Here is a 22,009-nt window from a genome sequence, read left to right as displayed (position 1 = left end):
TGAGGAAGTGATGGTGTTAAAGCTGAATGCAGTTTGTCTGCTGACACACTCACACAAGTCAGTCATTCCTGTCAGACAGATGTTGATTTGAACGTTTATTCACGTTTCTGATATTTCTGAAACTCTGAGAGCAGCAGTGATCGGCTCTTTATAATCATCATACATCAACTTTCTCATTAGAAGAGAAAATCTACAGCAGCCATGTTGTTGGCCGAAGCTGGATGTTTGTTCATGGGTTTCATTCTGTGTCTCTCAGGTAGGAATAATTTGTTTCTCCTCCTCATGATGACTGTGATGATGTTTCTGGACGGCAGGAGTTTTAGTGTCAAACCTGCAGAAAGTTACAAAATGATTTTAGAAAACAGAAGATTGACAGTTAACAGGATTTGTACTTTTACTGTTCTGAACTCTCAAGTGTATCAAAGCACCAGATTGTGATCCTTCACAGTAACATGTTGTCATCACAGATTAGCACAGAAAAGAAAGTTAGCATAAATGTTCACCATGTTTTCTAATCACATGTTGTGTTAAAGGTGTTCAGGGAAAAGCAAACAGCATCTGTGCCTTGAAAGGTTCATCAGTGAATCTGCCCTGCTCACATCAACATCCCCCTGCAAGAAATAGCTGGTACACTGGACACTTGACTGTCTCCAAGATTGAACTCTCCACAGATGAAACACATGTAAAGTACAGCATGTCAGCAGAGAGTAATTTCACTCTAACAATCAATAATCTGACAGAGAGAGATGCAAATTTTTACTGCTGCATTAATAAAACTGCTCACAGATCAAAGTGCCAACAATGTGGAATTCATCTCCAAGTTACAGGTACAGTTCTTTTTACAAATGCATCATAAATGAATGATTTTATGAATGATCAGTGTATTCATGTTGGTCATGTGACCTCTCAGAGCTGCAGGTAAAGGTGATTCCTGCCACAGAGGGACAGACAGTAACACTGATGTGCAGCAGCAGCTGTCCTCTGACTGAAAAGCCTGCAGCCTACATCTGGTACAAGAACAGAGAGTTTCTCTATGAGGACTGGTCTCCCTGGTACCAAGAGCTGCTCAGCAGTGAGGAAGCAGTCACATACTCCTGTGCTGTCAAAGGCTACGAGCATCTCAGAGCCCCTGAAGTCTCTGTGGGTGAGTCATGATGGACACCTCCTCATCATGTTATGAGATGTTAAACACAAACACTTTACTCTTCAGACTCTAATGAATTTACTGGAAGTTGTTGGTTTTTCTCAGGTTCCATCACAGAGACCTGCTTCAGTGTGACCTATGCTAAAGGGAGAATGTGTTCTTCTCAGCAGACATCAGTGGACGAGTCCTGCTCCATCACATATCCCAGAGGTGAAGTTCTGGACAAACTGCACTTTGAAACTTCATTTTTATTTGTTTATTTATTTGACATGACAGAGATGAACTGGTGGAAAATGTGTTTATCATCTCCCAACAGAAATTCATGTCCAGAGGACTCCTGCTGAACACAGAGGTCACATCAGACTGACCTGTAACAGCAGCTGTTTTCTGACTGAGCCTCTGATTTCCTTTGTGTGGTATGAGACCAGAAAGCCTACAGTGCAGGAGGGAAAACAGATTCTAGTTTCCAGATCTAATCATGACAGTTTCTCTTGTGCTGTAAAAGGTCTTGAGGATGTTCGCTCTGCTGACGTCTGTGAGTAAACTTATTGTCTCTCCACTTACAAAGTATTACCACCACTTCTTGCAATTAAGACTAATCATCACACTGGTTTCCTGTAAAGTTCAGGATCAGTTTTAAAACGTTGGTGATCACATCACAATTCTTATTATTTTCATAGGGTACTTAGTTGTTTTTTATTATTAGTGTGAATGCTTGAAAAGCATTCACAGTATTGTTCTTCAAATCTTTATTATTATATATTCCGTACGTTTTTTGGCATCTAACTCCTTCAAAACCGTTCAACTTAGAAAAACCATTCAAACACCATTAGATTCCTCTTCTTTTGGACATGACTGCTTCTACTTTTCTCATTTTTAACATTTATATTTTTAATTTTATTCAACTTTATTCAACAAAAATTTCCCATGTATTTCAATGGGGAGACCCTTCAAATTCTCATTCAACTTACTCATTTTTAAACTCTTACTACTTCCACATACATTGACATAGAGCCACCATTCAAACTTTAAAACGAAGACAAGACATTCAACTATTCAACTTGTATTTATCTTTTCAATATCTATTATACTTTTTCTTCAGTTCCAGTTTAAGTTTCATGATGTTTTTTCACCCGTTTCAGAGTTTATAATGGGTGTGTATGGGACGGAATGTTGGGGCTAGAGTGAGGCAGCTCAACTGCTAGAGTGAGAGGAGCAAAAAAATTAATCTTAAAATCTTTTTTAAAACTGCTGCTGTGTCCACAGCGTTTGCTCTACAGCCGCCATTTTACCCTCAAAACGTAGCCATCGCTGTCCTCTTTCATCCAATGTGTTTACTATTGTCCTAGGTGTTATGGTTCTTTCATAAATGTCACCAATGCACAGCCTCCTCCCTCCAACTCTTCCATAGACTCTAATGTTAAAATGACTCAGAAGGTTCGTTTGAAAATCAGAAGAGCATGGTGTCTTTCCACTGTCACCACGTCCATATAATAAGCTCCACAGGCATGAAAACTGAGAATTAGGTAGACTAGACATTGCTGTCGCTCACGGTGAAAGAATTTTGTCAATACGACCTATACTTTTCATTTGGGAGCGATTTGTTTCGGCCTGACTTTTCTGTTCATTTTAAGCAGCAAAAGTGAGGCGCATGTCTGTGTACGTGTGTATGGAGCCCTTGGGTGCAGTCACTATAGCAACCAGGCTCACACCTGCCTGCTTAACGAGCTCTCTCTCTCACTCTGCCAAGATTCAACTTAAGCACTTCTCTTTCAACTGCTGCTGTCTCCACAGTGTTACAGCCATCATTTTACCCTCAAAACGTCGCCATCGTTGTTCTCTTTCCAACATCTTGTCTTTCAAAGCTCAGAGATGTAAACTTTTTAAACTGTGTGGATCCAAGTGGAGGGATCACATTTTAGTCATTCAGTGATTCAAAGAATATGACCTTTTAATATTCATTCAGATGTTTTCTGACTCTAAAGGTTCTTTTCTCATTTCTTAGGGTTTTCTAATTTACAATTAAAACATTTTCAGCTTTTTTCCAACTTCTTCTTCTGTGTAACCTTCAGCTTTTAGCAGTTCAGCACTTTTGTTTTCAGGTTAAATTTGGGTTTTTTTTATCTCATTAAAAAAGTTTTAACTCAAAATTCAGCAATTAATTCATTTCAGTGCATACATTCAGATTCAAGCATTCACACTGCAGTTTCTTCAGAAAATGCACTTTCTAGTTAGTATTAGTAATTACTGGTATATTTTAAAGTTATTTTTACTTGTACGTTGGTCAACATCTGTTGCGTTTAAATGTGCGATAGAAATAAACTGATTTGACTAATTAAGTTAAAATATCTCTTCTCTGTTTCATTGATATTTCAGGTGTAAATGATTCCTGCTGGGCGTTGAATTATGTCCACAGCAGAATCTGTGCTCTGGAAGGATCTTCAGTCAACATCTCCAGTAAATACTCACATCCTGACTACCAGCAGATACAGTCTAAATGTTGGTATAAAGTCAAGAGAGAAGCTGAACAGCTGACTGAGGATGCAGATCATGTGGAGTATGATGACAGCATGAAGAACCAACACATCCTCAGATTAAAGAAGCTGAAGAGAGATGACTCAGCAGAATACAGGTTCACCATCACAACAGGAAATGAAGAAGTGAAACAGTTTGATTTTCCTGGAGTTACTCTGATTGTCACAGGTAATTACAGCTTGTTTGACTCACTGTTCATTGTTTAGATCCCAGTTAGTCCTGTGTGTTACTCAAATAAGCTAACAGAAACTAATCTAAGCTGGTAGTGGGGAGACTCAGCCAGCTCTAACAGCCTACAGCTGCATGACTACAACGTTTCAGCTTGATGATGAAATCCACGAGCAACTCCAGAGTTAGCTGCAATTATTAGCTATTAATGGCAATTAACAGCAGCTCTGCTCACCTATGTTTGCACTTGTTACTTTAGTGGTGAAAATAGATCCCAGGTATGTGTTAGCATAAGGACTAGAACAATCTGTGAGAACGATTTGAGAGATGTAATATTTATACACAAGTTTTCACCTTTACTGTTACTGAAAGAGTCAAAAAGAAAATGTCCACAACTTTAGACTTTAAATGTAGTCTTGTGTTGCTTTGAGGGAGAGAGAGCATCAATGAGGAGCAGAGACTCAGCACAAAATCACCAAACCTCTTCCAGGTTTCAGTCCAACACAGCAGGAATTCCAGTTCATAAATCCATTGATTATGGTTCAATTTGTCACGGTTCTGGGTCCGTTGGACCCAGTATTTTGAGTTTTATTATGTTTGGGTTTTAGTTTTGGATTGTTTTCTTCTTCTCTTGTTGTGTTTATGGTGATGATTATGATGTTTATTATTAGAGTTCCATGTTTCTGTTTATCTGGGTTTAAGATGCGGGTTTAGTTTATATGTTATTTCCTGTCTGTCTCTCGATGTCGAGCCTGCGTGTGATGTTTTATTGTGAAGGTCTGCGTCTCATGTGAGTGTGTTCAGTTTTACCTCTGTCTCGTCTCACTGATTGTTCCCAGCTGTGTCCACCACCTGTGTGTAATTCCCGTGTTTCTCTGTGTGTATTTAAGTCGTGTCCTCCGTCATTGTAGTTGCTGGTCTGTCTGTGTATTCCACTCTGCGTCATCTGTGTATCTACCATGTCTCACCCGTGTGTTCTCCCTGCTGTCCATCGTCATTCTCCTCTGCTCGTTCTCATTCAGGTTTGTGCTTTGTAGTTTAGTTGTTCTCCAGTCTAGTTTAGTTCGAGCTCCGTTTGCTGTTTGTCCCTATTTATTTCATGTTCAATAAACCACCTTCACTTCTCCACTACTGCCTGCGATTGGATCCTCATTTATTATTTTCACACGGCTCTCCTCACCCGCCGTGACACAATTCTCTCGGGTTTCCTACTAAAGATGTTCTCCAGTAATGTAAAAGGTGTCACACGTACAGTACAGTAATATTTTTACATTTCTGGCCGTTTGAACATTTACTGTCAGTAGGTTCATTTTGGGTAAAAATCTTTACTAAATTATCTTTTTTTTTTCTTCAATTTAATACAGTTCTAATATTTGTAAAAACAAAAAAAATTTCTCACTCACTTTGTAACATTGATGCCTGAAAACCAACCTGCTGTTTATAAGAAATATCTCTTACATTTACTGACCAGTCTGAGTGTCTTTCAGAGCTGAGAGTGAAGATGAGTCCTTCTGCAGTGGTGACAGAGGGTCAGAGAGTCACACTGACCTGCAGCACCAGCTGTCCTCTGACTGACAACACAAACTACATTTGGTATTTGAACAGTCGACCTCTGACCCCGAAAGAGAACCAGAACAAACATCTGATCCTAGACCCAGTCAGCAGGGAGGATGCAGGAAGCTACTCCTGTGCTGTGAAAACCAACAAAGATATCAGCTCTGCTCCAAAGACTCTCACTGTCCAAAGTATCACAGGAACATGGACACCAGCAGCTGCAGGAGTTTCTGCAGCTCTGCTGGTTTTAATACTTCTCACTGTCTGCTGGTGGATCAGGTGAGGATAAACACTGTTTCCTCTGTCAAATCTCTTAGGTTTCATCTAGAATTTACACACTAACCAGACACCACCTGTTCATGTTTGTATTCACTATTTTTCATAAACCAGAAGAAAGAGGAACTCTCACCAACCTTCAAGAAATGAAGATTTGGATTATTTGGAGGTGATAAAAATAAAGTACAGTTTTAGTACAACACAAAACATCAGTGTCATTCTGTACTTTTTCATACAAGTCATTTTTTAAGAGATGATACGTTTCTTATTCATTATTTAATCAGATCATTGTTCTTTCTTAGTTTTTTGTCTTCTTTTAGTTTTTCTTCTGCTGACACAGAAATGTTATGTACCACATGTTTTAAGGTCCTGTACTCTACAGCAACAAATAATAGACCAGTCAGTTTTTTAAAAGCTTCATGATAGTTTTTTTTAAAATGTCAGAGCAAATTATTTAAACAGACTCACTCACATAGTTTAACTCATATTGAATATCTATGAATATAAGTTTGAATCTACTACTTTGGGCTAATTCTACCATCCAGCTGAGCTCTTAGTTGAAGGATCTGCAATAATGTATTCATTATTGTAAAAATAACAACAATCATCATCATCACTGAAAATGTAACTTCTCTGTTTCTTTGTTATCATTTAAACTTTGGTCCCCAGTATGACGACATCGCAGCCCATCGAGGAGAGCAGGACCTGAACTACCAAAGACTCCACGTCTACAAGAATGAAACAGATTCTCTCTACTCCACGATTCCTCCATCTCAGCCCCGAGAACAACATCATATCCACTACAAACCTGAGTATGTCTGAAACATTAATTACACTGTAAACGAGGGCTATATTGTTACAAAACTGTAGATTATTACAGACTGGGCTTTATAATAACCTGAATAAGATCCAAGTGGATTATAGAGTTCATTACTTTGTGTTTTGAATATAGAGGGCTGTGAGCTCCTTTCCAGATTCAGTGGATCAAATAAGGAAATTGTTTTTGTCTTATATTTCACATAGTCAGTCATTTTTTTATGAACTAGATCAAAGAGGACTTCCAGACAGTCTCCAAGAAGAACATCAGACAACAAAGAGCAGGTACAGAACTGGATTCAAACAAAAACATCTCATCTGTCGTGTTTGTCTTCACCTGAAATAATCCAAAAAGTCTTCAGCTTTTTCAGTTTTCTCACAAACTCTACCTGAAGATTTTCTTTTATAGAGTTTTTATTAGATTATATACAGTTACACCATGAACATCATGTGACAGGGACACACTACTATTATATTTTGAGATACTACAAATGCCATACATCGACAATCATTAGGCTGATATCAGGCTTACATATTATTTTTGGACATTGAACAGACGTGAAGTTTAGCCCTGACTGTACACAGATTTCACTCTGATTTGAACTACATCAAAAAGCCATGTAGTATAATTTATGTTAATAAACTAGGAAATAATTCCCTGAAACGACCACTAAAAGGCTTGTTTACCACATGTTTAACACAGACATTTATCAGTTGAGCTCTACAAAGTGATGTTTATAATGCTCTGAAAGGAGAGTGAGCTAAAGATTTAGTTTAATATAAATGTATAATTACTGTCTCGTCTCCTCAGATGAACCCTGAAAGTATCTCAGCTCAGTCAGCAGAGCAGGATGATCATCACTACAGGAGACTGCACTTCAGTCAGAACCACACAGCTGATCTCTACTCCACCATGGAGCCACTGCCTGCTCACTAAAGAAGAGTTTGTTACCATGGTGATTTAAAGGAACATTTTGCGGAGAGTTTGTGTCTGAAATAACTTCAGTGTCACAGCAGAGACACCACAGCTGGTGTGTCTGTCAGTGGGTTTCACACATTGTACTAAAACAGACAACACAGGAAAGTAATTAACAGAAATATAGAAATACTTCAGCTTCACTTTAAAGAGGTCTAATGAAAATAGGAGACATGCTAATGATATTACTCTGTGAGCTTGGTTTGTTTTACTTTCTGGGTGCTCTGCAGCTTTGACTGTAAAATTATTAACTCTGTTTCTGACGCGACATAAAACATCAAAGTCATCACGTCTGCAGGTTTAACTTCTGTCAAGTGTTGGGGGGTTTTTTCTAAACCACAAAATAACAACTAAACCACATGTCTCTGTTCCCACTGTTACACTGACAGGTATTGATGAAAATATAATTACGTTTAATTACATTACATTTAATAATTTCCTATGTGTACTTTGTAAAAACTAAACAATAAAAAGAAAAAATGCAGCAAAGAAGAAAACAAATTCTAAGGAACATTCAATATGATGTCAGTGCATCGATTCTCCACTAGAGGGCTCTGCTTTGTGGGAAAGACATATGAGGAAGTGTTGCTTTTAATGCTGAATGCAGTCTGTCTGCAGACACACTCACACGAGTCACATCTTTTTAACCAACAACACAAAGCATCCCTCTGAAAATGACATAAGGGCTGAACTAACAACACGTAATAGAAGCATAACAGAATTTTCATGCTGGTGAGTATTTTTTTTTAGGTAGGGGAGACCGGGGATAGTTGTAACATGGGTCAGTTGTAACTCTTCCAATTTCTCCAATCAGGGCTAAGTTTCAAATGATGTGACTCATCCTGTGCATGCCCAATTCAGTTCTGCTATCACATGTGAAAAATCAGCACATTTTGTCAAACACAGACAATTTCAAGGTTCAAGGTTCTTTATTTGTCACATGCATAGTTATACAAGTATAACACACAGTGAAATGTAGCCTGACACGCTCCTCGACATGTGCAAAAATTGGGGGGGGGTGTAGAGGAAGAACATTATATATATATATACATACATATAGTATATACACTGGGTGAATGTGCAGTAGTAGCAGCAAGCAGGTGAATTCTGTACATTAATATGAATAGACATCTGACTATTTTACGGGATAGACAATATAAACATATTTAAAATTAAAGGAATTGAAATGTACATTGTGCCTTGGTTTAGAGTGTCTGGAAGAGAGTCCTGTCTCAGTCAATTATAGATGATGTGAGAGGGCGGGTGTGTGTGTTTAGGGCACGGATGGCTTGGGGATAGAAGCTCCTCTTGAGTCTCTCTGTCCTTGCCCGGAAGATGCGGAACCTTCTACCAGATTGCAGAAGTTGGAACAGTTTGTTGCCAGGATGGGATGGGTCCTTCAGTATCTGCGCTGCTCTAGTCCAGCATCTCCTGGTGTAGGTGTCCTGAAGCGGGGGGAGAGCAATCCTGCAGCAGCGTTCTGCTGTACGGATCACTCTCTGGAGAGCTTTTTGGTCCTTCACACAGCTGTTCCCAAACCACGATGTCATGTTCTGTGTGAGGATGCTCTCCACAGCGCCTGTATAGAAAATCCTGAGGATCTTTGGAGAGACCCTGAACTTCCTCAGTTGTCGTAGGTGATACAGGCGCTGCCTAGCCTTTTTGGTCTGGACCTGAATGTGGGCAGCCCATGTCAGGTCTGAGGAGATGTGGACACCAAGATACTTGAAGGACTGCACCCTCTCCACTGGAGCTCCATTGATGATAATGGGCTTGTAGTCTCTGTGCTGACCCCTTTTGAAGTCCACCACCAGCTCCTTGGTCTTGCTGACGTTCAGCTGGAGGTGGTTGTCCTGGCACCACGATGCCAGATTCTTCACTTCATCCATGTAGGCCGCCTCATCGTTGTTGGAGATGGCACCCAACACCACTGTGTCGTCAGCAAACTTCACAATGGTGTTGGAGCCGTGGGTGGCCACACAGTCTGAAGTGTAGAGGGAGTAGAGCAGTGGCGAGAGGACACATCCCTGAGGTGCTCCTGTGTTGATGGTGATGCTGTTGGAGAAGCACCTGCCCACCCTCACCACCTGAGTTCTGCCAGTGAGGAAGTCCAACACCCATGCACACAGACGGCTGTTAAGTCCCGGATCCCTGAGCTTTGTGAACAGTCTGCAGGGCACTATTGTGTTAAACGCTGAACTGTAATCAACAAACAGCATTCGCACATAGTTACCCTGTTTCTTGTCCACGTGGCTGAGAGTGGTGTGTAGGACGTGGGCGATGGCATCCTCTGTGGATCTGTTGGATCTGTAGGCGAACTGCAGCGGATCTGTGGTGTCTGGGATGGAGGAGGAGATGATGTTCTTCAGCAGCCTCTCAAACACCTTCATTACTACCGAGGTCAGTGCAACTGGCCGGTAATCGTTCAGGGATGAGGGTTTGCACGAAACACGAAGCACGAAACACGAAAAAAAGTAATTTTGTACAAAAGGCCCCGTAGTTATGGGTTTATTCTGTTCAGTTGTTAGTTCACCTGTAGTTTTTAGAGTGGCCAGTAGAGGTCACCCCACCGCTTTGTATGAGAGACTATGTCCAGGGAGAGACGTGGGCAAAGCACCTGAGCTTTTCTGCTCCAGATTACTGGCAGAGAATTGGTTATCCCGTGAGAAGTGTGCGTTAATGAGCAACGTAAGTTGGTGATGTGTGAGGATGTGATAATAAGATGTGTTTGGGACTGTAACCAAGGTTAGGGGGGAAATGATTATGTTTCTGTCTGTGCCGCTAGCGGGTGCTAAGCTAAGCTAAGCTAAGCTAACTTTCCTGCCGTGTGGTTGGGTATAGCTGTGTACCTGGTTAGCTCTCTCAGGGGGTCTACGTGTGAGTCGTGGGTAATATATGGCCTATGGTATTAAAGGGGATGTTGGTTTATTTCCTGCCTGTGTTTATGTTGATGTACTCTGGAGATATTGTTGTGAACACTTTAGTAATGTAGCATTTTCTTTCTGTTCCGTTCAGAGACCACACACACACACACATCCATGCCCACGCACCTAAACCTGTATGCAATACCTGCTCCTCTGACAACCTCTGTTACCTTCAACTGTGTGAAGTCAATACAAGAGTCTGCACTATCCTCGGTGTCTTCATTGTCTCCCTTCTGAACATTCATCCGGGCCTTGAGCAGTGTTCTGGCCGACACTCCGGGGAGTGGTAGCTGCAAACCTGAACTAGCACCTTACAGTCCTTCCAGTACAAGCTATCTACCCAACATTAATGGTCCTTCGAGCCGGATGTAAGCTGCTTCTACCCTAACAAGATGGATGATATTCAGAACTTCTCAGCTCTTGGTGCGCGCCCACGGCGTAATGTACGGCGTCCCCTCCGCTATGAAGCTTATGAGACTGACTTTCCCGGGCTTGGTGCAGGTTACCAGGAGGAAAGTGAGACAGGAGGCGACACCCGTTCTTCCCACCATCCTCCGTCTGACCCCTCTGATGACCGCTCACACGGTCATGTCACACCACTGAGAGCAGAATTAGAAGATATACAACGTGAAAGGTTCCTGTTCCAGCAGTCGCATGACCAGATGAAAGCTGGGCTGGCTAATGTCCAGGCCCTTCATGCTAGTTTGCTGCAGTTGTTGGACCGTGTAGAGAGTCTGCAGCTCAGTCCACCGCCCAGAGCCCCTGCTGTTCATCTCCAGCCACCCCCTGCTGAAGAGGAAGAGGACTGGCCTCCACCACCTCCTCCTGTTGTGTTCAAGGAGGAGTCTGTCTCCAGCCAGGGTCCAGTTGCGGACCGCATCGATACGATGCTGAAAGAGCTCCAGGATCTGAAGAGGGAGTCTATGGCTGCACAGGAGAGTCAGATCATCCCCCCACATGAATCTAGGCCAGGTTTCACTTCTCCTCAGCCAAGGATCACCTACCCTCCAGCGCCGCCTCCGAGAGCACACCCCCCTCCATTGCAACCACTGCCAACTCCATCCCCGTCCTCATCTACTCCTTTCTTGACCTACAGGGGGCCTCGTCCAAGCATTCCCAAGCTCTCACGCCGTGATCCTGGGGAATTTGCTCGTCTAAAGATGGCGCTAGAGAACTTATTGCCCCCGGAGAGTTCAGAGCTTTTCAGGTACCAAGTCTTGTTAGATCATCTACACCTGGAGGAAGCAAAGTTGATAGCGGACGCTTACCTCCATTCTGCCACGCCCTTCAGTGACACTATGAACGCTCTTAACGACAGGCTTGGGCAGCCCCACCAGCTTGCCCTGAGAAGAATTGCTGCTGTCATGGACTCACCTGACATCCGCCGAGGGGATGCAGCCGCATTTGAGCGATTCTCTCTCCACATCCAGTCGCTCGTGGGCATGCTGAAGACTTTAGGCCCTGATGGGGAGGTTGAACTCCAGTGTGGCTCCCATGTGGCTCGACTCCTTAGTAAGCTTCCTTCAGAGCAAAGAGCTGATTTCCGTCGGTGCATGTACAACCATTCTGGTCAGGCTTACACCCTGGATGACCTGGCTACCTGGTTAAAGTACGAATCCTGGTGTCAGGACTATGACGGCTTGCCCACCCCAGCGATCACCAGAGAGAAGCCTGATGTCAGACCAAGCAGACGCTCTGTTGCGGTCCTTCACAGTGCAGAGAGCTCACCCAGGTCACCAGGTACCACTCCAAACAAAGCTAGGCAGCAACCCTACTGCGCCTTTTGCGATAACCGTGCCCATCACCTGAGTCAGTGTCAGGAGGTCATCAAACTGAGTCGCGAACAACTCACAGACTGGATAAAGACTAACAAGAGGTGCTGGCGTTGCGCACGCTCCCATCAGGCAGCACAGTGTACCCTCAAGAAACCCTGCAGCCTGTGTCAGGGTCGTCATCTGCAGGTCCTTCACGACGTGAATTCGAAGTTCTTAAAGCCACATGGCTCAGTGTCTGCTCCCCCACGAGAAGGTGAGAATCCTACGGGCGTCCTGTACCTCGATCGTCCTACAGAGAGCGGCCAAGTCCTGTTAAAGGTTGTCCCAGTCATCCTTCACCATAATGGCAAGACTTTGAGCACTCACGCAGTTTTGGATGATGGGTCAGAGAGGACTATGCTGCTACCCACCGCTGCCCAGAAGCTTGACCTTCAAGGCATCCCAGAGACACTTCCATTGCGCACTATCAGGCAAGATGTGCAAACTCTGCAAGGATCATGTGTCTCATTCGAGATCTCCCCTGGTGGCAAACCTAAGCTGAAGTACAAAGTCCGCAACGCCTTCACCGCCACCCGTATCGACCTAGCCGAGCACAGCTACCCGGTGGAGTCCTTGCAGCGGAAGTATAGACACCTCCGAGGCCTGCCTCTCCAGTCCTTCAAGAAGGTCAAACCTCTCCTTCTGATTGGCAGTGACCACCCACAGCTCATCACTCCAACTGAAGCTGTCCGTCTTGGTCCACCGGGTGGTCCCGCCGCTATGCGCACCAGGTTAGGGTGGACACTACAGGGTCCCTCCAGCCTTATAGGTTCCTCTTCGCTGCCACAACAGTGCCTCTTCACGACCGCCATTCCTCCCCAGGTGAGTGAGCTACTCAAACATGTAGAGAAGTTATGGCAGGTAGATGTTGTCCCGGTGCCAGAAGGCAAGGTGGTTACCCGTTCAAGAGAAGATAACTATGCAGTTAGCCTGCTAGAGCAGAAGACAGTTCGTGTAGATGTCGAGGGCATCCAACGCTATGCCACCCCCCTCCTTCGCCGCGAGAACATGCCACACCTTAAAGCTAGCCCTAACGCTGTCGTTCCCAGTTTGAGAAGTGTGGAGAGAAGGCTCCAGAAAGATCCAGAACGAGCTAAGGTCTACCGGGCAGAGATAGAGAAGTTGGTCCAGGCCGGTTCGGTGGTTAAGGTGCCCCCCTCTGAGGTTGCTCATGCAGATGAGTCATGGTACATCCCTCACCACCTTGTTAGCCACAATGGCAAAGATCGCCTTGTGTTTAACTGTTCGTTCCAGTTCCAAGGCCAAGCCCTCAACGAACATCTTCTACCTGGGCCCACCCTGAGCGCATCGCTCCTTGGTGTCCTCCTTCGCTTTCGAGAGCATGCCGTAGCCATCAGTGGTGACATTAAAGGTATGTTCCACCAGATTCGCCTTCTTCCCGAAGATCGTTCCCTCCTGCGGTTTGTGTGGCGGGATCTACACCCCGAGGAACCGGTGGCCGTTTATGAATGGCAGGTCCTCCCCTTCGGTACAACTTGCAGCCCATGCTGTGCAACCTTTGCTCTGCAGCGCCACGCCAGGGACCACACGGAAGGAGATGATCCGCTACGTCACTCTGTGGGACAGTGCTTCTATGTTGATAACCTTCTCCAGAGCGTGCCGACCCCTGAAGAAGCCCGGGACCTAGTGGACAGGCTAAGAGCCCTCCTGTCTTCTGCTGGATTTGTCCTTCGCCAGTGGGCCAGTAATGAACCCAGCACCATTGGCCACCTACCTGAAGACCTCAGATCCACAAGTGCAGAACTTTGGCTCACTCAAGACAAATCAGACACCTCTGAGCCAACTCTGGGCCTTAGCTGGCACTTCCCCACGGACACCTTGGGTTACAGACACCGCAAAATCAGTTATGGCGCCCCCACTATGCGGAATATTTATAAGGTTCTCGCAAGCCAATACGACCCACTGGGCTTTATCCTACCGTACACCACCCGAGCCAAGATGCTGGTGAGGCGCCTTTGGGATCAACAGAGGGGATGGGATGACCCGCAGCTTCCGCCAGAACTACTCCAGCAGTGGAAAACCTGGGAAGAGGAATTGCCGTTCCTTGCACAAGTCCTGCTTCCTCGCCCGTATCTCCCAAAGCACATCACGGAGTCAGTTAGTGAGAGAGAGATTCACATATTCTGTGATGCGTCAGAGCAGGCTTATGGCGCAGTGGCCTACATGAGAACAGTGACAGGTGATGGCAGCTCACATCTAGCCTTCCTGATGGCTCGCTCCCGTGTTGCCCCTAAACGCATTCTCTCCATGCCCAGACTTGAGCTGTGTGGTGCCCTCTCCGGAGCTCATCTTTCCCGTCTCCTTAAAAATGAGCTCACTCTGGACATAAAGAGAATAGTGCTGTGGTCTGACTCCACAACTGTACTCACCTGGTTGAGGTCCCAGTCATGCCACTTCAAGGTCTTCGTCGGCACCCGCGTGGCTGAGATCCAGGAATTAACTCACTCGCACACCTGGCGCTATGTGGACTCAGCCCAGAACCCCGCAGATGATATAACCCGGGGGAAGTCCCTTCTCGAGCTCACCAGACCCAATAGATGGAGTCAAGGGCCTCCTTTCCTGCTCCTAGGTCCAGAACAGTGGCCTCCAGAGCCAAGTGGCACCCTGGCTGAGCCTCCAGGCCCATCTGAGCTCCGTAAAGAGACCTTTTGTGGATTTTCTACCACCTTTGACCCCGCCACTTCGAACTTCAGCAAATATGACACCTGGACACAGCTGCTGGAAGCGGCTATTACGCAGTTGCATGGGGCGGCCAGAGGCGGTGGAACTTCATCGGCTTATGACTATGTTCGAGCAGAGATGGATGTCCTGAGAGAAGCTCAACAGGAGAGCTTCCCTGAGGAGTATCGACTCCTTAAGCAGGGGAAATCCATCAGTCGCAGCAGTCGTCTCCTTGCACTATCCCCTGAGTTCGACCACGAGAATGAGGTCATCCGTGTAGGTGGACGTCTTCGCCGCTCTGAAGATCTCGCCTTTACCAGCTCCCATCCTTTAGTTTTGGATCCGACACATCCAGTCACCCGCCTGTTCATCCAGGACGTCGACAGTCGCCTGCGCCATCCAGGGCCAGAGAGGGTCTTTGCGGAGATTCGGCGCACTCATTGGATCCTGAGAGGCCGAGAAGCAGTTAGGCGTTTTCAAAGGACCTGTCTTGAGTGCCGCAGATGGAGAGCTCGACCAACTGTTCCCAAGATGGCGGACCTGCCAGTTGCGCGCCTCCGCCTTTACAAACCTGCCTTTTATTCGACAGGCGTGGACTGTTTTGGACCCTTTGAGGTCAAAATCGGGCGCCGTGTGGAGAAGAGGTGGGGCATCATCTTTAAGTGCCTAACTATCAGAGCGGTCCACCTTGATGTCCTAACCTCCATCGATACGGATGCCTTCCTAATGGCACTTCGCCGTTTCATTGCCAGGAGAGGAACTCCAGCTGAGCTGTACTCAGACCAAGGGACCAACTTCCGTGGGGGAGAAAGGGAACTGCAAGCAGCTTTTGCAGCCATGACCTCTGACCTGCAGAAGCTCCTGGCTCCCCATAAGATCGTCTTCCACTTCAATCCACCAGCGGCTCCTCATTTCGGGGGAGTGTGGGAGCGGGAGATTAGGTCTGTCAAGACGGCACTCTACACTACAGTAGGATCCCAACCCCTTCAAGAAGAGGTCCTCCACACGGTCCTTGTGGAGGTGGAGGGCATCTTGAACTCCAAACCACTAGGTTATGTCCCGTCTGACATCAGTGATCCTGATCCAGTGACCCCCAACTGCTTTCTGATGGGGCGGCCTGACGGAGCACTTCCTCAAGTGGCTTACCCCAGAGAAGAGCTCCTGAGTCGCCGGAGGTGGAAGCACTCCCAGGTGCTGGCTGACCACTTCTGGTCTCGATTCGTCCGGCTGTACCTTCCAAGCCTGCAGCTTCGGCAGAAATGGCGGTCATCCCCCGCAGATGTCACAGAAGGTTCGGTGGTGATGATCGTAGATCCTCAGCTGCCTCGTGCTTCCTGGCTCGTGGGCTGCATCTCCAAAGTCCACCCCAGTCCCGACGGGCACATCAGGTCTGCTGACATCAAGGTGAAGGACCGGACCTTCACCCGACCTGTGGCGAGGCTGGTGGTGCTGCCTGCCCTCCCGGACGAAGGCAAAGGACAATCACCGTAACTTTGTTTGTAAAATTGCCTTTTGTTGTGAGCAAATGTACTTCATACATTTGGGGGCGGCTGTACAAAAGGCCCCGTAGTTATGGGTTTATTCTGTTCAGTTGTTAGTTCACCTGTAGTTTTTAGAGTGGCCAGTAGAGGTCACCCCACCGCTTTGTATGAGAGACTATGTCCAGGGAGAGACGTGGGCAAAGCACCTGAGCTTTTCTGCTCCAGATTACTGGCAGAGAATTGGTTATCCCGTGAGAAGTGTGCGTTAATGAGCAACGTAAGTTGGTGATGTGTGAGGATGTGATAATAAGACTGTAACCAAGGTTAGGGGGGAAATGATTATGTTTCTGTCTGTGCCGCTAGCGGGTGCTAAGCTAAGCTAAGCTAAGCTAACTTTCCTGCCGTGTGGTTGGGTATAGCTGTGTACCTGGTTAGCTCTCTCAGGGGGTCTACGTGTGAGTCGTGGGTAATATATGGCCTATGGTATTAAAGGGGATGTTGGTTTATTTCCTGCCTGTGTTTATGTTGATGTACTCTGGAGATATTGTTGTGAACACTTTAGTAATGTAGCATTTTCTTTCTGTTCCGTTCAGAGACCACACACACACACACATCCATGCCCACGCACCTAAACCTGTATGCAATACCTGCTCCTCTGACAACCTCTGTTACCTTCAACTGTGTGAAGTCAATACAAGAGTCTGCACTATCCTCGGTGTCTTCATTGTCTCCCTTCTGAACATTCATCCGGGCCTTGAGCAGTGTTCTGGCCGACACTCCGGGGAGTGGTAGCTGCAAACCTGAACTAGCACCTTACAGTCCTTCCAGTACAAGCTATCTACCCAACAAATTTGTATGCCAAAAAGTAAGTTTTTCTACTTTATTTCAATGTTTAATAGCATTATCTGCTTTGCAGCTAAACTCAAACTTAAATTATGTTATTTGTATGTCTATGGGGATATATTCTGTGTAGGTCTTTAGTGCTAATGTTTTAGCCGTTGGCTGTAATGTTAGCTAGTTTATGGCTATAGGAGTCTGGGTCAGTTGTAACAGTAACAGTCTGGGTTAGTTGTAACAATAATGTATGTTACAACTTACCACACTATTACTTTAACTTATATTGAACAAGTTGGGGCAACGACATCAGCAGAGAGAGGTTCACTGGTCGCATTTGTATATGTGGTTAATGCCATTGGCAACACAATTCCTCCACTGTTTGTGTTCCCACACATACATTATGCAGACCACTGTGTCAGAGATGGGCCAGTAGGAAGTACTGGTAGTGGAAATAAATCAGGATGGGTGCAAGAAACAGATTTCCTCATCTTTTTGAAGCACTTTGCAAACCACACCAAGGTAAGCCATGATAAAAGTAATGGAATTGCGATGCTGGTGAACAACTACATTTTTTCAGCTTCATTGTTATGTTCAAAATTGGTGCAAAAGTTGTAGGTTATAATGCCCACTGAGCCAATGAGGCCAAACTCAAGGAAGACCAACCAAAATTAATGAAATATTCAGCTGCAGAAAATTCCATAATTTGTCTTTTTTGGGGGGTTGGAATATGTTCAAAAGCTAGATTTCTACATTCTGTCACACACATTCATGTGTTGAATAAACAAAGATTACATGTTAATGTTTTGTCAGTACCCTTATTTCATTGTGTTACATTTTACCCCAGGATATGTTACAACTAACCCAGACTATGGGGTTAATTGTAACATTTCACTCTTTGTGTTTGAGACCATACCATGCAATGGGTAATTGTGCTGCAGAGAAAATAGCTGCACTATTTAATAGCAGAGACATGTAAATACTTTGCATTACATTTTGAATCCACTACCTTAAAAGAGCTTCAATTTACAGACAGAAATGTCAAAAATGTTACAACTATCCCCAGTCTCCCCTATCATTAGCCTAAAATAAATACCAGAGTCTTTATAGCCAGTCTTCAAACTCACCAGCCTTTTTGAACTAACTGTGGGATCTTCTAAATGTTAACTTTATTTATAACACACATCTGTGCTCCACAATAAACTTTTTTGAACACTTTTCTTACGTCTGCCACCGTTCTGTTGTGGAATTCTTCCAAACACGTTAATTCAAGATTCTTTCTCTTTACGTCTACAATGCTAACTTGTTAGCATAATGTTGCAAACTAGCTCTGAACTGGTATTGATACTGTAATGAAAATATTATTTTTGTTTGCATTTTTTTCTAATCAATTAGTGTCATAATTAAATTGCTGGATAAATTGGCTGGGTGAGTTAACTTTGATTCCGCCCCAAAATAGATACATAAACAAATGCCCTCGATCCTCAATGAGCTCAAATAATGTTGTAAAGGAGAGTGGACCAATATTCCTTCACATCAATGTGAAAGACTGTTAAAGTAAAAACAAAAATAAGTTATTAAAGTAAAAAAATGTGTCGGTCAGATTGGTAACAAGTCCAGACTGTTCCCTGCCTCTTTCACTATGTTATGGATAGGCTCCAGCCCCCAGCAGAAGGGGATGGATGGAAGTGAAAGAATAAAGTCTGGCTCTCAAGACTACCATGACCTGAATGACTGAGATCCTACACAGACAACATTTTAACCCATTGCTGTTTAATGTTTCATGACGTATTTATAAATTTGGACCAAGAAAGGAACAGGACCAGTTTGTGAATTAAAAAGTCACAAAACCTGAAAAGGCAGATTTTTGAGAACCAGTTCAAATGTGTTTCATGTTCAGCAGAAAATACTTTTATTTCATTGTGCTTGTTTGTTGATCTGCAAAGACAAAGAAAAAAAACTCAAATATGTTAAAGGATGAAATTTATTGTTTCACTTTTAATGCAAAATGTTTGTTACATGTTCATGAATATGAAGTCTTATTGATATTCTATCCTGTAACTATCCTGGACTTTTGATGAAGACATTTTTGACTTTACAGGAAATTGAGCTGCACTGTTTGTTTGTTTGTTTGTTTGTTTGTTTGTTTGTTTGTTTTCTTTATTACAGTCTTTGGGACTATTTTGCTCTACAGTTTTGCTGGCATGTTGAGCAAAGCCTGATATAATGATGACTTTATAATGTGTGAAAGAGACTTTAAGAGAGATATGCACATAGATAAAGCACTGTTTTTGAGGCTTCCTCTTATCCGGTGTGAGACAGAGCCTGAGAGCGATTGTCTCAACATAAAGAGCTGGTAACCATTTCAAATGTTTTAGTTTCAGTTCCTATGAGGGTTTGAAAGAAGCCTGTAAAGAGTCACCACAGTTTGTCCATACTCATCAGAAAAAGTAAATACAAGAAGTGAATGTAATACCAACATCATGAACAGAACAATTTAAGTTCTGTACAGGCAGATGCGTTGTTATATTTTATCTTCTTTAAGTTGATGTGTTGTACAGGCTCTAGGTGTCCACAGCCTGGTCATTGCGTCTGAAAGTAACAAAAATGGTGCATTAATTAAAAAAATACAAAAATACAAAAAAAAATCTAATTTTATAAGGAATCTGCTCTGTGGCTTACACATGAAACGTGGTTTTTAAAGGAGGATTTACAACACAATGTAAGTAAGTAAGTAAGTAAGTAAAATTTTATTTATATAGCACATTTCTAGATAGAGATCACAAAGTGCTTTACAAGATATAACAGATTAAAAAGACAAAATACAAACAAAGTTAGCAAAAGGCAGTTTTAAAAAGATGTGTTTTTAGCTGTTTTTTAAAAGTAATCAATGAATCAGCGGATCGTAAGTCCTGAGGAAGGGAATTCCACAGTCTGGCGGCCACAGTAGCAAAAGCTCTATCACCCCTAGTTTTCAGTCTCGTATACTGAATGACAAGTAGGCCCTGACTACTCGACCTCAGAGACCTACTAGGGGCATAGGGCTGTAAAAGTTCAATGATATATGGTGGTGCTTGTTGTTGAAGAGCCTTGAAAGTTAAAACCAAAATCTTAAACTGGACTCTAAATTCAACAGGAAGCCAATGTAACTGCATGAGCAACGGTGTTATATGTGAAAATTTAGAAGCTTTCGTCAAAAGTCTTGCTGCAGCATTCTGAACGATCTGCAGACGCTCCAAAGAACCTTTATTTAAACAAGTAAACAGGGAATTGCAATAGTCCAGTCGTGAAGAGATAAAAGCATGAATAACAATCTCCAGTTCGGTATAGGATATAATAGAGCTCAATTTAGAAATATTTCTTAAATGATAAAAGCAAGACCGAACAAGAGATTTAACATGACTATCTAACGTGAGAGCAGGATCAAGGATAATCCCTAAGTTCCTGACAGATGGTTTTACAAACGTTGAAAGAGGACCAAGAGCATTTATTATACTGGGTATATGTCTATCTGGGGCACATAAGAGGACTTCGGTTTTGTTATCATTTAGTTGGAGGAAGTTTTCAGCCATCCAGCCTTTAATGGTTTCCAAGCACACATGTAGGCAGCACGGTGGCACGGTGGTTAGCACTGTTGCCGCACAGCAAGAAGGTCCTGAGTTCAATTCCACCATCAGGCTGGGGTCTTTCTGTGTGGAGTTTGCATGTTCTCCCCGTGTTTGCGTGGGTTCTCTCCGGGTACTCCGGCTTTCTCCCACCGTCCAAAGACATGCAGCTTGTGGGGATAGGTTAATTGGATAATTCAAATTGCCACTAGGTGTGAATGTGCGAGTGAATCTGAGTGTGAATGGTTGTCTGTCCCTGTGTGTTGGCCCTGCGACAGACTGGCGACCTGTCCAGGGTGTACCCCGCCTCTCGCCCCATGACAGCTGGGATAGGCTCCAGCGCCCCCCGCGACCCTGAAAAGGATAAGCGGTAGCGAATGGATGGATGGATTTACAACACACTTTAGTCCTCAGTGCTCAGTGGGGAAACATATTTTTTTTCACTTACTGCAGTAGAACAACTTTATGTGAAAAACTGATTTGCAGTGTAAATGTAGTTAAACTTCTTTACACTGACAGGATGGGCTTCTCTGGTCCCACCAACTTAAGAATAAAGTTTTTATAAACATAAAACTTAAGCATATGTGTAAGTTCAAAAAGTAATCAGTAATCTGCAATGACTCATCTGTTCTTTAGTTCACTGCCACTAGCCCATCTTGTCAAACTCAATACTGGCATCATTACTCTTGTCCAGTCATCGTCTTCTTACCCACCCTCTCTAAGCCAATCAGCTTCCATTTCACTCTGCTCCACCACAACCACCCACACATGCAGGGCTTGGGGTGCAGCTGTGTCACTGAAGTGCAGGGGAGGCACCCCCCCTCTGTCCCCTTCTGGCTGCCTGTGGCTCAATTTTCTTCACACACCCCCATTCTCTGTGAGCCATCGGGGTGTAGCGGCTTTGAGGAGGAGTTGGCTGTCTGATTGGAGTCTGGGATGCGGGGCTTCCCTGCTACTGCGGGAGCGGTCTTCTTGTCTCCACCCCAGGGAAAAGGGTAACATCTCCTGGGTCTAGGTGTAGTTTCCCCCTCTGGTGCTGGTTGTGCCTGGACCTGGGGTATAGAGTATGTTTGGGGAGTGTGATTGTGTGTACAGTGTCTTTTTGTGTCTGTCTCCACATTGGGTGGAGTATTTGTATATGTGTGCATGAGGGTGGGAATGCATGTTTGTGTCTGTGTGTGCCTGTTCGTCTGTGTCTAT

General features: G+C 44.3%; 1 protein-coding gene across 1 annotated transcript; it reads left to right on the top strand.

Annotated features, from left to right (window-relative positions):
- The first annotated feature begins 913 nt into the window (after positions 1-913).
- On the top strand, positions 914-7,956 carry LOC146707304 (uncharacterized). Its single transcript, XM_085458630.1, has 9 exons — positions 914-1,144; positions 1,250-1,354; positions 1,461-1,679; positions 3,521-3,847; positions 5,335-5,680; positions 5,792-5,846; positions 6,347-6,489; positions 6,724-6,778; positions 7,305-7,956. The coding sequence occupies exons 1-9, from the start codon at positions 961-963 to the stop codon at positions 7,428-7,430; spliced, it is 1,560 nt and encodes a 519-aa protein (XP_085314756.1). The 5' UTR covers positions 914-960; the 3' UTR covers positions 7,431-7,956.
- The last annotated feature ends 14,053 nt before the right edge of the window (positions 7,957-22,009 follow it).

The sequence above is a fragment of the Copadichromis virginalis genome, linkage group LG6 (genome assembly GCF_057382275.1).
Source record: "Copadichromis virginalis isolate Kocher_CV1m ecotype Utaka linkage group LG6, C_Virginalis_male_GT1.1, whole genome shotgun sequence".
Taxonomy (NCBI): Eukaryota; Metazoa; Chordata; class Actinopteri; order Cichliformes; family Cichlidae; genus Copadichromis; species Copadichromis virginalis.
This window is presented reverse-complemented; position numbering and strand designations above follow the sequence as displayed.